Source organism: Mesoplodon mirus (assembly GCF_964341445.2).
Source record: "Mesoplodon mirus genome assembly, chromosome: 4".
NCBI lineage: Eukaryota > Metazoa > Chordata > Mammalia > Artiodactyla > Ziphiidae > Mesoplodon > Mesoplodon mirus.
The window spans coordinates 54,031,542-54,047,984 of record NC_138979.1 but is presented as its reverse complement, the minus strand read 5'-3'; the positions used below and the strand labels follow the sequence as shown (position 1 = coordinate 54,047,984).

Here is a 16,443-nt window from a genome sequence, read left to right as displayed (position 1 = left end):
GTGTAGCTGTCCTCTTTCCATACAGATCTCCCCTCTCTGGATTCTGCCCTGTGAATTCTAGCCACTTTTGAACTCTCTTCTCTGTCTCCGCCATTCAGAAAGACCACTGGGTTTGGCTTGAATTTACCCTCCCTGACCTGCAGTTTGGGAAATTCTTTCCAGGCAGTAAGCTAAGGCAGTTGTACACCTTGCCTCATTTGATTCCCTTCTCTCAGGGATCACCGTCCTACACTACCTATTGTCCAATATCTGTAGACTGTTGTTTGATAATTTTTGTCTGTTTTTTTAGTTGTTTAAGGTGAGGGTAAATCTAGTCTCTATTACTCTACCATGGCAAGGAGAAGTCCATCAGATATATCAGGGCTATCACCACTGTAGCAGTAATGACATTTTTTTAAGCAAAAATGAGAGTTATAGTCTTCCCTCCCTCCCTCCATCCTTCCCTCTTTCCCTCCTTCCCTTCTTCCTTACTAATTCAATTTGAAAGCCATTAAGTGGGGCCAAGCTAGGGAGGCATTCATGCCAGCAGGGTATGGGAGGTGTGTGGGTTGTCAGAGCCAGACTGGGGTGAAGAAAAACACCTCTTGTGTGTGGGGAGTGGCCTGGTATAAGGTGTTGGAGTCCAAGTGGGGCAAAGAAGTGTCCATATGGCCTGGCACTAGGTGTCAGAACCATATAGGGTGAAGAGGGCCTCCACTGGCAGCTGTCCACTGAGAGGGCCTTGGGACAGTGATGCTTCAGTAGCAGTACACACACCTAGTGCCAAGATCCTATCTTTGAAATACCATTCTCTACTAGAAGGAACCTTGATCTTCTGAGAGAGAAATGGCTGATTTCAGGTCTCAGTATGAGATGAACCTAGAATAGCTTGTACCATAAAGTGACAAAGTACTCAGAGAATGATGGGCATAGGCTTGAAGGGTATAGAAATCAGAGTGAAGGGGCATCCACTGGCCAAATCTGGGAGATGTGGGGCATAAAAATAAATAATAATTACCATAACAGACAATAACTCATGAATGCAATGACAATCCATAACCCTATACTGATGGAGAAAGGAGAAGCTTTGCTTTAGAGTGGAATACCAACTGATGAATCTGAAAGCAATGATGGACTTAAAAAAACCCATCATTTTGTCAACCATCGTAATGATAATTAATTCAGCCAGTAAGCATAAATGGATGCAGAGTGAAACTGATGAAGAATGAGATATTTACCTATTCTTATAGTGTTTTCCCACAAATACTTATTAATTACAAAGAAAAAAAAAGTATCTTTACAGTGGAGAAACCTGGCAGATACCAGCTTAACTCAAGTGATCAAAGTTAACATCATCAAGTTAACCTTGTCACAGCCATCATAATGGGACAACATGAAATCATGAACCATCTAATAGAATGCTCTAAGAAGAGGGCAACGTCAGTTTTGTGCTACTCCTGCCAAAATGCACAACCTGAGTCTAATCATGAGGAAACAGCAGACATCAGATTGAGGGACTTTCTACCCTATAACTGGCCTGGAATCTTCAAAGTCTCAAAGTGAAGGAGACTGAAGAGAAATGAAAACTAAATGTAAAGATGATCCTGGATTAGATCCTTTGCTGTAAAGAACATTATCAGGACTTTCCTTGAAACTAGAATGGAATCTGGATTAGATGATAATTGTTAATTTCCTGACTTTGATAGTTGCGTTGTGGTTATACAGGAGAATGTTGTTATTATTATTATTTTTTTTGCGGTACGCGGGCCTCTCATTGTCGTGGCCTCTCCCGTTGCGGAGCACAGGCTCCGGACGCACAGGCTCAGCGGCCATGGCTCACGGGCCCAGCCGCTCCGTGGCATGTGGGATCCTCCCGGACCAGGGCACGAACCCGTGTCCCCTGCATCGGCAGGCGGACTCTCACCCACTGCGCCACCAGGGAAGCCCAGAATGTTGTTATTTGTAAGAGTAATACATTAGTATATTCAGGGAAGATGGAGCATTATGTCTGCTACTTACTCTCCAGTGGTTCAGGGGTAAAAGAATTCTTTGTACTATTCTTACAAATTTTTGTAAAGCTTGAAATTTTTTGTAAGTAGGGAACTATTTTTAAAAAAGAAAACATTAAACATTTTTTTCAGCAGGTTTGTTTCATAATAGCTACTTTATCTTTAAGAAAAACCTTAAAAAGCTATATCAAATTTAATCACATTTAGTTATTAGAGAATTCTTAGTAGAGTAACATTTCATTATATTTGGACACTATTAAGAAAATTGGGAATTATGGTTACTATAAGAATACTTTTTACTCATGGTATATAGTGATATTTAGGACTTCTCTTTCTTTTGTCTCAGCCTTGTCAGACCCAAGCAGTAGACTTTCAACTTCTCCTCCTCCTCCAGCAATTGCAGTACCCTTGTTGGAAATGGGGTTCTCTCTCCGGCAGATTGCAAAAGCCATGGAAGCCACAGGTAGTATAATTTGTTTTAATGTTTTTTTAATTGGAGTATAATTGCTTTACAATGTTGTGTTAGTTTCTGCTGCACAGTGAAGTGAATCAGCTATATGTATACATATATCCCCTCCCTGCTGGACCTCCCCCCTCTCCCCATCCCACCCATGTAGGCCATCACGGAGCACCGAGCTGAGCTCCCTGTGCTGTACAGCAGGTTCCCACTAGCTATCTATTTTACACATGGTAGTGTATTTATGTCAAACCTAATCTCCCAATTCATCTCACCCTCCTCTTCCCCCCTGTGTCCACATGTCCATTCTCTACATCTGTGTTTCTGTTCCTGCCCTGCAAACAGGTTCATCTGTACCATTTTTCTAGATTCCACATATATGCATTAATATTTGATATTTGTTTTTCTCTTTCTGACTTACTTCAATCTGTATGACAGACTCTAGGTCCATCCACATCTCTACAAATGACCCAGTTTCATTTCTTTTTATGGCTGAGTAATATTCCTTTATATATATGTACCACATCTTCTTATCCATTCCTCTGTCAATGGACATTTAGGTTGCTTCCATGTCCTGGCTATTGTAAATAGTGCTGCAGTGAACATTGGGATACATGTGTCTTTTTGAATTATGGTTTTCTCAGGGTATATGCCCAGTAGTGAGATTGCTGGATCATATGGTAGTTCTATTTTTACTTTTTTAAGGAACTTCCATACTGTTCTCCATAGTGGCTGTATCAATTTACATTCCCACCAACAGTGCAGGAGGGTTCCCTTTTCTCCACACCCTCTCCAGCATTTATTGTTTGTCGACTTTTTGATGATGGCCATTCTGACCAGTGTGAGGTGATACCTCACTGTAGTTTTGATTTGCATTTCCCTAATGATTAGTGATGTTGAGCCTCTTTTCATGTGCCTCTTGGCCATCTGTATGTCTTCTTTGGTGAAATGTCTACTTAGGTCTTCCGCCCACTTTTTGATTGGGTTGTTTGTTTTTTTGATACTGAGCTGCATGAGCTGTTTGTATACTTTGGAAATGAATCCTTTGTCCATTGTTTTATTTGCAAATATTTTCTCCCAATGTGTGGGTTGTCTTTTCGTCTTGTTTATGGTTTCCTTTGCTGTGCAAAAGCTTTTAAGTTTCATTAGGTCCCATTTGCTTATTTTTGTTTTCATTTTCATTACTCTGGGAGGTGGGCCATAAAAGATCTTGATATGATTTATGTCAAAGAGTGTTTTTCCTATGTTCTCCTCTAAGAGTTTTATCGTGTCTGGTCCTACATTTAGGTCTTTAATCCATTTTGAATTTATTTTTATGTGTGGTGTTAGGGAGTGTTCTAATTTCATTCTTTTACAGGTAGTTGTCCAGTTTTCCCAGCACCATTTACTGAAGAGGCTGTCTTTTCTCCATTGTTTATTCTTGCCTCCTTTGTCATAGATTAGGTGACCACAGGTGCATGGGTTTATCTCTGGGCTTTCTATCCTGTACCATTGATCTATATTTCTGTTTTTGTGCCAGTACCTTGCTGTCTTGATTACTGTAGCTTTGTAGTTGGGGAGCCTGATTCCTCCAGCTCCGTTTTCTTTCTCAGGATTGCTTTGGCTATTCGGGGTCTTTTGTGTTTCCATACAAATTGTGAAATTTTTTGTTCTAGCTCTGTGAAAAATGCCATTGATAATTTGATAGGGATTGCATTGAACCTGTAGATTGCTTTGGGTAGAATAGTCATTTTCACAATATTGATTCTTCCAATCCAGGAGCATGGTATATCTCTCCATCTGTTTGTGTCATCTTTGATTTCTTTCATCAGTGTTTTATAGTTTTCTGAGTACAGGTCTTATGCCTCCTTAGGTAGGTTTATTTCTAGGTATTTTATTCTTTTTGCTGTGATGGTAAATGGGATTGTTTCCTTAATTTCTCTTTCTGATCTTTCATTGTTAGTGTATAGGAATGCAAGAGATTTCTGTGTATTAATTTAGTATCTTGCAACCTTACCAAATTCATTGATTAGTTCTAGTAGTTTTCTGGTGGCATCTTTAGGATTTTCTATGTATCATGTCATCTGCAAACAGTGACAGTTTTACTTCTTTTCAAATTTGTATTCCTTTTATTTCTTTTTCTTACTATAACTTTTTATGTATCATTATATGCAGTTATGAGAAGCACCATCTTTATTAAAGGCAGTTTGTTTTTTAAGAGGCCATAAAGGTGTGTAAGATTTTTAACACAAGATTCAATTACAGTGGCAACATAGCAGACAGTCTTAAACTGATAGCATGAATAACTAATTATTTTGCCCATAGTCAGTATTAGACCTTTTTTTCCCCCTGTTCAGGTGCTCGAGGAGAGGCTGATGCCCAGAACATCACTGTCCTTGCCATGTGGATGATAGAGCACCCTGGGCATGAGGATGAGGAGGAGCCCCAGTCAGGCAGCACAGCCGACTCAAGGCACGGAGCCGCAGTTGTAGGCAGTGGTGGGAAGTCAAATGATCCTTGCTATTTGCAGTCACCAGGAGACATACCATCAGCTGATGCTGCTGAAATGGAGGAAGGCTTTAGTGAAAGGTGAAATTCCAATTTCCATATTTCTGTTCCATGTGTTATAAATGGTATCCCAAGAACCCCATTATGTCCCTTCATAGATGCTTCTAATGGTATATAAGGTTGATAACTAGAGAGAGATGAAAAGGTAGACATTTCAGTTACAAGCTTATGTTTCTGTGAAGCACCCTTAACAATGACATGACAGGTTTTGACTTGAATGATGTTTTTATGAAATAAGGAAATAATTTTAATATAAAATTGCTGAAAAGAAGAAACTAAAAATTAAAATAAATTTATTCTGAAATAAAGTAAACATGTTGATAAAATAATTTGATTTTATATAAGAGATATAAACTAGAATGTTCATTTTAATATAAATTGACTTAAAGTAATGCATTCAATAGAAAAGGACTTTTAAATCTTTTCTGTATCTTAATATGGGTTTATATTTTCATTTCTTCTTTAGTTTTTAATATCCAGTACAATACACCCCTTTTTAAAGTTGTGAAATGAATTCTCTGATAATGCCTAGCCTAAAAAGAAATGTAATAAAATATTCTGTAATTCTTTCTAAAATCCTCCCCCTTCAGCACTTCTTATGACTTTAAATCTTCGTTTCATTTTAGCTCATGAAGTTATATGGGGGGCTTGTGTCTTATATTAATATGCAGACTTTTTCTGATAAGCTCAGTGAATATTTTCATAACTTATTTTGAAATATCTGTTTTTCCAAGGCAAGGATTTCCAATCGTTTCAATTTTTAAGTATTTAATCATTTAGGATTTAGTTAAGGCCGTTGACCTCATTTGAATTTAAACTTGCATTAAGCGTAATTTCATTGTTGGTATATTTCAAAACTAGATAAAATTATTGCTCAGGGCAATATGACATATTTATAAGCCAGACACAAAAGATATGTTTCAAAACATATTTTGTTCTCGATAATATTTGGAGGAAAGAGTACTACAAGCAAGCTTGCACCTGTGCTTTCTGTTCATGATGATTTTTAAAAATGTGTGTTGCTTTCAAACTTGCTCTTTTAGCCCTGATAATCTGGATCATGTAGAGAATGCAGCTTCTGGAAGTGGACCACCCGCTAGGGGTCGCTCAGCAGTTACAAGAAGGCACAAGTTTGATTTAGCTGCTCGAACATTGCTGGCAAGAGCAGGTAAGTATATGTTTCACATCCTTCTCTTGGTGAAAGTATTATACAGTTTGTTTATATTTTAAAGTAAATGTAAAAGCAACATTAAAGAAGATGTAAACTAATGATACTAAGTATTCAGTACCTCCACATTAAAAGAGCAACTATTTGCATATTACTTTCTATGCATTTATATAATTTTACATAATTTAAGTCACAGCATACATTCATAGATTGATTTTTAAGTTCCCTCTGGGAGCAGAAGGCTATACTGGTCACTTGTAAATATGAGAAATTTCATAAATGCTCTCTCTGCCCTCAAAATACTTATAATTTAAGAAGTGAAGATGCATGTTTAAGACATCACTGATGAGAAGGAGCTAGAGAGAGCACTGTGCCAAAGTAGGCACTGGCTTTTCTGATGTACTTTGTGAATTTTAGGGCTTCACTACTAGGTAAGGCCCAGATAAGCAAAAATATATTTTTTCAGTACCTTAGTAAATATTTTTAAGATTATGTTCTGGGCATGTGAAATTTAAATTATAGGGAATATATTTTCCAAACTAAAATCTAGAATATGTCATTTGTCAAAACAGAGTTTAATCTTTGAACTATTAAAACGTAAATAATGATTCAGTAATTTATGGAAACAGAAAAATTGAGACTGTCCTAGAACATATAGGATGTGTATTTAATATATAATGAAAGCGACTGACAAAAAAAAAAACTTAAAAGGATAATAACAGCTCATATTTATTGAGTGTTCTTCTATATAACAAACATTATGAAATATTTTACATAGATTATCTTATTTAAACCTGTCAGCAGCTCTGCAAGGTATGAATACTATTATCCCCATTTCACGGAAGAGGAAACACATATGTTAGGTAAAGTTTTATGTTTATGGTTTGGAATCCAATAAGTCAGCTGAGGTAGGCTCTCACCTGCATTGTATGGCAGTTAAGAACTGGCAAAATATTCAGAATTATTTTATACATGCAAATAAAATGCCTTTCTTGTTTTGTTCTGAGCGGGGTTATACCGCTCCGTGCAGGCCCATAGGAATCAAAGTCGGAGAGAAGGAATATCTTTGCAACAAGACCCAGGGGCATTGTATGACTTTAATTTAGATGAGGAATTGGAAATTGATCTTGATGATGAAGCGATGGAAGCTATGTTTGGACAAGACCTGACCAGTGACAACGATATTCTGGGAATGTGGATCCCAGAGGTACTGGATTGGCCTACCTGGGTGTGTGTGACTGCAGCGGGGGCTGCTCTGACTTATTTTCCTGCCCTCCTGTTCATACAGCTTACTAATAACAGCATTTCCTAGAGTTGTAACACTCTGAAAAGTCTGACATCTCATCCTAAAGTTTGGGGCTTTAACACTTGAGGTTACTTTGATGCCTACAAACTAGTAAGAAAAAGTCTCTCTTGTTGCTTTCTCTGTGCGATTTTATTGCTTCTCTCCCCAGACTAGATGAATAGAGCCATGCTGTGATAATTTGATTTCTGATATCAAAGATAGATTACAAAATAGGCATCAGGTCCCAGTCAGCTCTGCTGGGTGTTTAACATGGCTACTGTGCTTACCTTGCTATCTGAATGCATGCTCTTCTTCTTTATAGGTTCTATTTAATCACTGTAATGCCTCATTCTAGGAACCAGTGCCACCTAGATCTTGTAAATGCCTCCATCCAAGGGCAGGGTACATGATGGGTTTGTATGTTTACATTGTTTAGCATTACACTTTTTGTAGCAGGGAAACAGAAGTTCACAGGTATAAGTTCTATAGGAAAGAGCATATACCATATTATGTTAATAAGATAAATGAATCCAAATGACTTCTTAGAAATTCAGAAAATAGATATGCATGTTATGATAGGTAAACATGTTATGCATATTTATATTTAATATATAAAACCAAGATGAAAGTAGTTTTCATTGGAGGGATTTTAAATCATTTGAGATGGGGCAGATTGTCATTTTTATTAATAACTTTTTTCTCAGTAGGATAGTCAGTTACTTTTATTGTCACTTATTAGTGTGAGGAAGGGGCAAAGAACACCTTTAGACCGTGTGATCTGGATTTTGATTTGAAAGAACTTTGTTATATAGCCTTGACGAACATCTTGCAAATATTCCAGCATATGTAAACAAAGTTGTTAATTTAATATAATAAATTATCTGTTTACCTCTTCTTAATTTTATGTTAACTTGACTAATAATTTGATATGAAATTATTTTGTGCAGCATGTTTGTGAGTCTGAAGACAGGGAAGAAGTGGTGGTATGTGAACTGTGTGAGTGCAGTGTTGTCAGCTTCAATCAGCACATGAAGAGAAATCACCCAGGCTGTGGGCGCAGTGCAAACCGCCAGGGCTATCGCAGTAACGGCTCCTATGTGGATGGCTGGTTTGGTGGTGAATGTGGGAGTGGAAATCCATACTACCTGCTATGTGGCAGCTGCAGGGAAAAGTACTTAGCCCTGAAGACCAAATCCAAGGCAACAAGTTCTGAAAGGTACCTTGAAATTGGATAGATAACCATACCCTCTGATCGAAGTATATAAAGTATCTCTCATTAAGACATGGGAATTGTAGCTTTTTTAATGTGAGGAGTAACCTTTAACCTTTCCTTTATAAAGTCCTATGATTGCTGAATTGGGGACAAGGATGAGGGAGGTGGAAGAATTCAAGTTCCTGCCAGAGGTGGGAGCCTGTAGTCTGGGAACAGTGGTATGGCCTCAGGTCCTTCACTGGAGTTTGACTGTGTTAACCTTTAATTTGTTGTCAAGTTGTGAGTGGGACCCTTGCTTTAACCTTCAGGAGGCTTATGTTCAAGTTTTTTCTTTGGTGTTTCTCACCATAGTTTTAATATCTTACGGTTTTTTTTCTTGATGAAAAATATAGACTGTTCAGATTAAATGAGCTTCCATGAAAATATTACTTCTTTATACCCTTGAATAGCAACTATTTGCTATTGAGTAGGGTTTTTGCCCTTATTGTCAACTATTAAAGTCTTTAAGGCGTTCTGGAATAGGTTTTGATTAAAAGACTTACGTAGGTAACCTAGAAACCTCCCCAGTATTTTGGTAAAATAGTCATTGATTTTGTAAACACTTACATACCAGTAGTTTTTATTACATTAGCCCATAACATGAAATACACTTTTTTATTTTGTGTTGCTTTATTAATGACTTTTTAAAATGTCCTAATGACATAATTTGCACTTTGGGGCACTAACTGTTTTATATAAAAACACAATGTTCTTCGTGTTTGGTGCAGGTACAAGGGACAAGCTCCAGATCTAATTGGCAAGCAGGACAGTGTGTATGAAGGTAGTTGTTGTGAGAGCTTCTTTATTTCACATGTATTTTTGTATGTACCTTCTGCTTAACATCTGTTACTAAAACTTACCTTCATATGTTTGTTTGTATTTATGTACATGTTAACTTAAACTTCCCCCCAAAAGTTCAAGATAGTTTGGTAGCAACAGCCCTAGTTTTAAAAGTCAAAGGAAAATGACCTGGGTCCTAATACTAGCTTTGCCACAGAATGTTAATTTCTGGTGGCATACATATTTTTTCAAAGTAGGGAAAGTGTGTAGTACATTTTGAATTTCCATCCTAATTGAGGAAAGTAAAAGATAAAAAATTGAAGTGAGCCTCAGTTTATCTGGAGCATTCATTTATTTGAAGTAACTCATTTCCTAATGATTATGGACAGGGTCAAGAACTTTTTGTTGGCCCCATAACAATATTTTTTGTTCGTTGAAACCTCCATTACCAACTGTAACATGTGCTTTTGGTTTAAATGGATTTGACTGCTCTGCCTCCCTTTCCCTTAGTCTCACTATAACTCAGGAGTGCAGTTTGGTTGGGTCACCAGGAGATGGTGCCATAGTTCATTTTGTAGGCGGTTGGCTTTCAGTCCATCTGCATTTTAGACATATCTCACAATAACCATTGCCAGCAGAGTTATTTCATGTTTATATTCACATACCATACACTTCTTTATTTAAATTCCAGAAGACTGGGACATGTTGGATGTTGATGAAGAGGAAAAGCTAACGGGTGAAGAAGAGTTTGAATTACTTGCTGGACCACTTGGTTTAAACGACCGCCGCATTGTACCAGAACCAGTCCAGTTCCCTGACAGTGATCCGTTGGGAGCATCAGTAGCAATGGTAACAGCAACCAACAGTATGGAAGAGACTCTGATGCAAATAGGTAAACTTGAAATGCTGATTGGCATGGATTTTATGGAGTCTATATTAATTTGCTTCTTAGAAAGGTAAATAATAATAATAAGGTAAAGGTTAATAATAATAAGAGTTCAACATTTCCTATCCCATCAAGTATCTTTAGCCAGTTATTCTAATGTTTTGAAGGTATAGTATAATACTAAGTTTCTGATATTTTTTTTTATAAAATGTAGAAGTGATAAAAAGAAAGTTTATAAAATGTAGGGGGTTTTTTTGTTTGTTTGTTTTAAACTTTGTGTTAAGAGAAACCTGGAAATGAATAAAAACTATTTTGCAGTATTTTTTAATTTCGGTGCGAGGGTATGGTAACTTTTTGCTGTATGGAATATTAAATAAAGAATTGGCACAGTACTGGTGACTCAGCCCTTTATGTGTACTCAAACCATATTTTAAAAACTATATCTTTCCTATATTTGTTAATATCAGTAGAAGTGATACATGAGCAAAAATAAATAAAACCAAAAAATTTAAGAATCATATTTTTCCTATAATAGATTATTGACTTAGAAATGTCCATTTCTCCCAAGCAATTTTCTGTATAACAAAGTTCCAGATGAGCAAAGCACATTGATTTGCTTTATTTCCTGGTAGCCTAGAACCTAGGTAGAATGGAAAATTTTTTCAGTAGTCCGGCTGTTTTTTTTCTTACCTTCTTATAAACTAAGCAAAATGTTATTTTTTTCAGGTTGCCATGGCTCTGTAGAAAAGAGTTCCTCTGGGAGAATAACATTAGGTGAACAGGCAGCTGCCTTAGCAAACCCTCATGACCGGGTGGTGGCTTTAAGGAGAGTGACTGCTGCTGCTCAGGTTCTTCTGGCCAGAACCATGGTCATGAGAGCTCTGTCTCTTCTCTCAGTCAGGTAAGTGTTATTTTGTGTCAAAAGATGTTAAGTTAGCTTCTAGTATGTATTAGACAGGAGTCTGGTATTGTTTGGGAGGATAGAAGTTTTAGAAACTTGAATAGCTACTGTTGAATGAAAGAAGTTAGACATAGTCATCATTATTATTCATTCATTCAGTCAGTCATTCAGTTAATGCTTAGCTCTTTTTAGGTAGAAAATATTGCCGTTATAGTAACTGAGTAAACTGAAAATTTTATTTTATTATCTGAAACGGGAAACCAAGGCTGTTGATCCATTTGGTGTAGGGTCAAAATAAAAGGTCGAGTGAGTTTTTCTGCAGAGTTTACCAACTGTGTAGCTAAGTCAGCCTGTATATTCCATCGTGGAGACTCTTGCTATGCTCAAACTGTGGAGCATAATGTTAAAAAAGGGAAGAGTGCCAAGAATACCTAAAAGACATCCATTTAGGAAATGATTAAGTAGGGGTATTTAAAAGTAAATCACGAAGACAGAAGGACCCTGAAAGAAAAACTCAAAGTTTAGATGAGGACGTCCCTGGTGGCACAGTGGTTAAGAATCTGCCTGCCAATTCAGGGGACATGGGTTCGAGCCCTGGTCCGGGAAGATCCCACATGCCGCGGAGCAACTAAGCCCGTGTGCCACAACTACTGAGCCTGCGCTCTAGAGCCCGTGAGCCACAACTACTGAGCCTGTGCTCTAGAGCCTGCAAGCCACAGCTACTGAAGCCCATGCACCTAGAGCCCGTGCTCCGCAACACGAGAAGCCGCCTCAATGAGAAGCCCGTGCACCACAACGAAGAGTAGCCCCTGCTCGCCACAACTAGAGAAAGCCTGAGCGCCACAACGAAGACCCAACACAGCCAAAAATAAATAAACAAATTTTTTTTAAATGGATATTTAAAAAAATATTTAGATGAGACTATATGGGGTTGGCTCAAGACTAGACAGTTCGGACTGTGGAAAATGAAGTTCAGAAACTGACTCACACGTGTAGATAAACATTTGATTTATGACAGTGCTTACATTACAGAGCAATGAGGAAAGGATGGTCTTTTCCGTAACTTGGGCTAGGTCAGATGGTTTATTCACTTAAGGAAAAAAAATGAGTCTTGGCCCCAACCTCAAACTATATAAAGCAAGTATTTCCAAGTGGCTCTTAGGTCTAAATGTGAAATGTAAATCAATAAAGTTTCTATAAGATAACAGAGGAAGATTTTATTCTTGATCTTGGAACAACCAGAGATTTCTTAAGCAAGTCACAAAAGACATTCACTTTAAGGAAAACAATTCATAAATTGGACTACATTAAAAAAGAACTTCTGTTTAGCAAGCCATTTAGGAAGTAAAAAGGCAAAAAAGTTAAAGGGAAAAAAAAACACTGAATGGGAGATGATCTTAGCAATGCATGTAACCAACAAAATATGTAAAGAATTCTTAAAAACCAGTAAGAGAAAGACAGACAACCCAAAAGAAAAATGGACATAATGACAAAAGAGGCTCTCAAAATGGCCAATAAACATGAACAATGAGATGTTCAGTCACATTAGTCTTCAGAGAAATGAAAATGAAAACCCCATGAGATACTACTACACACCCATCAGAATGGTTAAAATTTAAAAGACTGGGGGGAAAAAAGTGATCATGACGGTGTGGAACACTTAGAACTCTCATACACTGTTGGTGAGAAAATAAATTGGGACAGTTACTTTGGAAGACTCTTTGATAGTACCAACTAAAGGTGAATATTAGCATACTCTGTGACCCAGAAAAACACTTCTGGGTATATATCCAACAGAAATGCTTACATATGTGCACCCAAAGCCATATTTTTGGCTGCGTTGGGTCTTCGTTGGCTGCATGCGGGCTTTCAGTAGTTGCGACGAGCGGGGTCTACTCTTTGTTGCGGTGCGCGAGCTTCTCCTTGTGGTGGCTTCTCGTTGCGGAGCACGGACTATAGGCTTGCGAGCTTCAGTAGTTGTGGCACACGGGCGCAGTAGTTGTGGCTCGCGGGCTCTAGAGCGCAAGCTCTGTAGTTGTGGTGCAGGAGCTTAGTTGCTCCACGGCTTGTGGGATCTTCCCGGACCAGGGCTCAAATCCGTGTCCCCTGCATTGGCAGGTGGATTCTTAACCACTGCACCACCAGGGAAGTCCCTGTACATTGCTCTTTTAGGCTTAATGCTGTTGCACACTTAACAGACTACAGTGTAGTGTAAACATGACTTTTACATGCACTGGGAAACCAAAAATATTTGTATGACTTTCTTTATTGCAATATTCATTTTATTGTGATGGTCTGGAACTGAACCTGAACATCTCCACAGTATGCCTCTGTGTCAATGAAAATAATAACTGCTGCTGTAATGCAACAATGTGGATGAATCTTACAAGCATAATGCTGAGTAAAAGCAGCCAGACAGAAGAGAATACATACTTTATTATTCTATTTATATGAAGTTCAGTAACAGGCAAAACTGGTTTATGGCCTTAAAAAGTTGGAATAGTGGTTACTTTTGAGGGCCTAGAGACTGAGAAGGGCCCAAGCAGTCTTCTGGGGTATTGGTAATGTTCTGTTTCTTGATCTGGAAGGTGGTTACATAGGTTTGTTCAGTTTGTGAAAATTCATGGTTTGTAAACATTTCTGTAAGTTATACTTTGGTAATTCAGGTATGCTTAAGTATGTCAATATTTATTAAAATAAAAAAGTTTCAAAGCAGTTTCCAGCTTACATAATATTTTTGGACATCTCTAAGGACATGTATGACTGATGATAGTGCAGCTTGCCTTTTATTTTGGTTGTTGGTGCTATGGATGATATGTGGTCCCTTAAATTTATTTTCCTTATGCATCTAAAGTGTTTTCCTTTCCTGGCAGTGGTTCCAGCTGTAGCCTGGCTGCTGGTCTTGAATCTCTGGGGCTTACAGATATCCGAACGTTGGTTCGATTAATGTGCTTGGCTGCAGCAGGGAGAGCTGGCCTCTCCACCAGCCCTTCCGCCATGGCAGGCACTTCAGAACGCTCTCGAGGTGGGCACAGCAAGGCCAACAAGCCCATTTCTTGCCTGGCCTATCTGAGCACAGCAGTGGGATGTCTAGCGTCAAACACTCCTAGTGCTGCAAAGCTCCTGGTGCAGTTGTGTACACAGGTGGGGTAGTTTCCAGTGCTTTTCTTATTGCATTGCTTACTTCCAGCCAATTCCTAAAAAATCTTTTGAGATAAAATCTTCTTTTTGTTCCAAAATTATATGTAAAAGTTACACCTGTTTGTTCTGATTGCCTCTTCAGAACTTGATTTCTGCTGCAACAGGGGTAAATCTAACCACGGTCGATGATCCAATTCAGCGAAAGTTTCTACCTAGCTTTCTGCGAGGAATTGCTGAAGAGAATAAGCTTGTAACCTCCCCAAATTTTGTTGTAACTCAGGCCCTTGTGGCATTACTAGCAGACAAAGGGGCCAAACTGAGACCCAATTATGATAAGTCAGAAGTTGAAAAGAAAGGTAAGTTTCATACGATTTAAATATTCAGTCTTCTAATCAATTTGATATGTTTTTAAAAATATGTTTTTGCATTGTTGTATGTGATGAATTACATAACATCATGTATACTTATTAAGTTAGATCATAAGAAAAGTGCATGGATACTTTTTCACTGTGCCTGGAAACAAATATTAGAAAATGTACCAAATTAGCCATGGTTTGATTAGATTATTTTATTAGATTATGGTTTGGGTCACCATAGATAACAATCCTGGTAGGCTTCCTGAATATAATTTATATAAAGTAGTGCTATTTTTTTCTTTGTCTTAAGATGATACAATTTGAAGGGACTACTTAAACATAGTATTTACCCTTCTCTTCATCAGGACCATTTGGCCAAGAGAGATGGGCTTTTGGATCTATCAGTGCATTTCCTTGACTGGCTATTAAGATCACTTTTTTTTTAATTTATTTATTTTTAATTTATTTATTTTTGGCTGGACCGGGTCTTCGTTGCTCTGCAGACTTTCTCTAGTTGCTGCACGCGGGGGCTACTCTTCGTTGCGGTGCACAGGCTTCTCATTGTGGTGGCTTCCCTTGTTGCGGAGCACGGGCTCTAGGTGCACGGCCTTCAGTAGTTGTGCCTCGCGAGCTCAGTAGTTGTGGCTCACGGGCTCTAGAGCGCAAGCTCAGTAGTTGTGGTGCACGGACTTAGTTGCTCCATGGCACGTGGGATCTTCCCAGACCAGGGCTTGAACCCATGTCCCCTGCATTGGCAGGTGGATTCTAAACCACTGCACCACCAGGGAAGTCCCTAAGATCATTTTGAGCAGCAGAAGCCAAACTCTAATTCTTCAGGGCATGCTCCCTCTGCCCTGGCCTTAAAATGATTTCTGTTGCATTCTCAGTCGGTGTATCCTTAGAGCAAAGACTATTGATTAGTGTATATAAATGTACATTTGCAGTGAATCAGATTTAATATAGAATTTGATGTGAGATAAATGCTTTATACCTTGTATGCATATTTTAGTGAAATGATTGCTTGAAAAAGTGCTAATTCTTAAAAGATAGTTTAACCCATTTTTGTTTGTTCACCACCACCAGCTCTCACCTGGGCATCATTTCATTGTTTTGTTTAAGCAGGTTTAACTGCCCAATTGTATGCCCATCCTTCCTATGATCCTTCTGCTGTAGGCCCTCTGGAGCTGGCTAATGCCCTGGCAGCCTGCTGCCTCTCCTCCAGGCTATCCTCACAGCATAGGCAATGGGCTGCTCAACAGCTTGTGCGCACTCTTGCTGCACATGACCGCGACAACCAGACTACTCCACAAACACTCGCTGATATGGGAGGAGATCTCAGAAAATGCTCCTTTATCAAGTTGGAGGCTCATCAAAACAGAGTATGTATTTTGACCCCCAAGTGTGTCAGTCACCTTATGTAAGATAAAATAGTTTCTCCTCTTCTCCAAGAGCTTAAAGTTCAGATCATGGGTGTGTGTATGTGTGTCTCTCTCTTTCTTTCTCTCTCTTACATACCCACACACACACAAACACACACACAAGCTAAATTATCAGTTATTTGTCTGGTAGTTACCAACTCTCCTTCTCTACATGTGTATGTTGTATACTATATGATATAATATTATACAAATGGGAAAATCAGATGGGGGATGAGAAGAAAACCAAAGGAATGGCCTCACAAA

At 38.4% G+C, this 16,443-nt stretch overlaps 1 protein-coding gene across 1 annotated transcript in view; it reads left to right on the top strand.

Annotated features, from left to right (window-relative positions):
* Positions 1-16,443, top strand: part of HERC1 (HECT and RLD domain containing E3 ubiquitin protein ligase family member 1) — a 213,134-nt gene that overhangs the window by 146,617 nt on the left and 50,074 nt on the right. Inside the window, exons 41-51 of the mRNA XM_082617315.1 lie at positions 2,335-2,451; positions 4,782-5,013; positions 6,036-6,160; positions 7,168-7,388; positions 8,393-8,661; positions 9,426-9,478; positions 10,169-10,369; positions 11,090-11,264; positions 14,138-14,408; positions 14,548-14,761; positions 15,935-16,140. Of these exons, the coding sequence (XP_082473441.1) occupies positions 2,335-2,451; positions 4,782-5,013; positions 6,036-6,160; positions 7,168-7,388; positions 8,393-8,661; positions 9,426-9,478; positions 10,169-10,369; positions 11,090-11,264; positions 14,138-14,408; positions 14,548-14,761; positions 15,935-16,140 (2,084 nt within the window). The remainder of the gene's footprint in view (positions 1-2,334; positions 2,452-4,781; positions 5,014-6,035; positions 6,161-7,167; positions 7,389-8,392; positions 8,662-9,425; positions 9,479-10,168; positions 10,370-11,089; positions 11,265-14,137; positions 14,409-14,547; positions 14,762-15,934; positions 16,141-16,443) is intronic.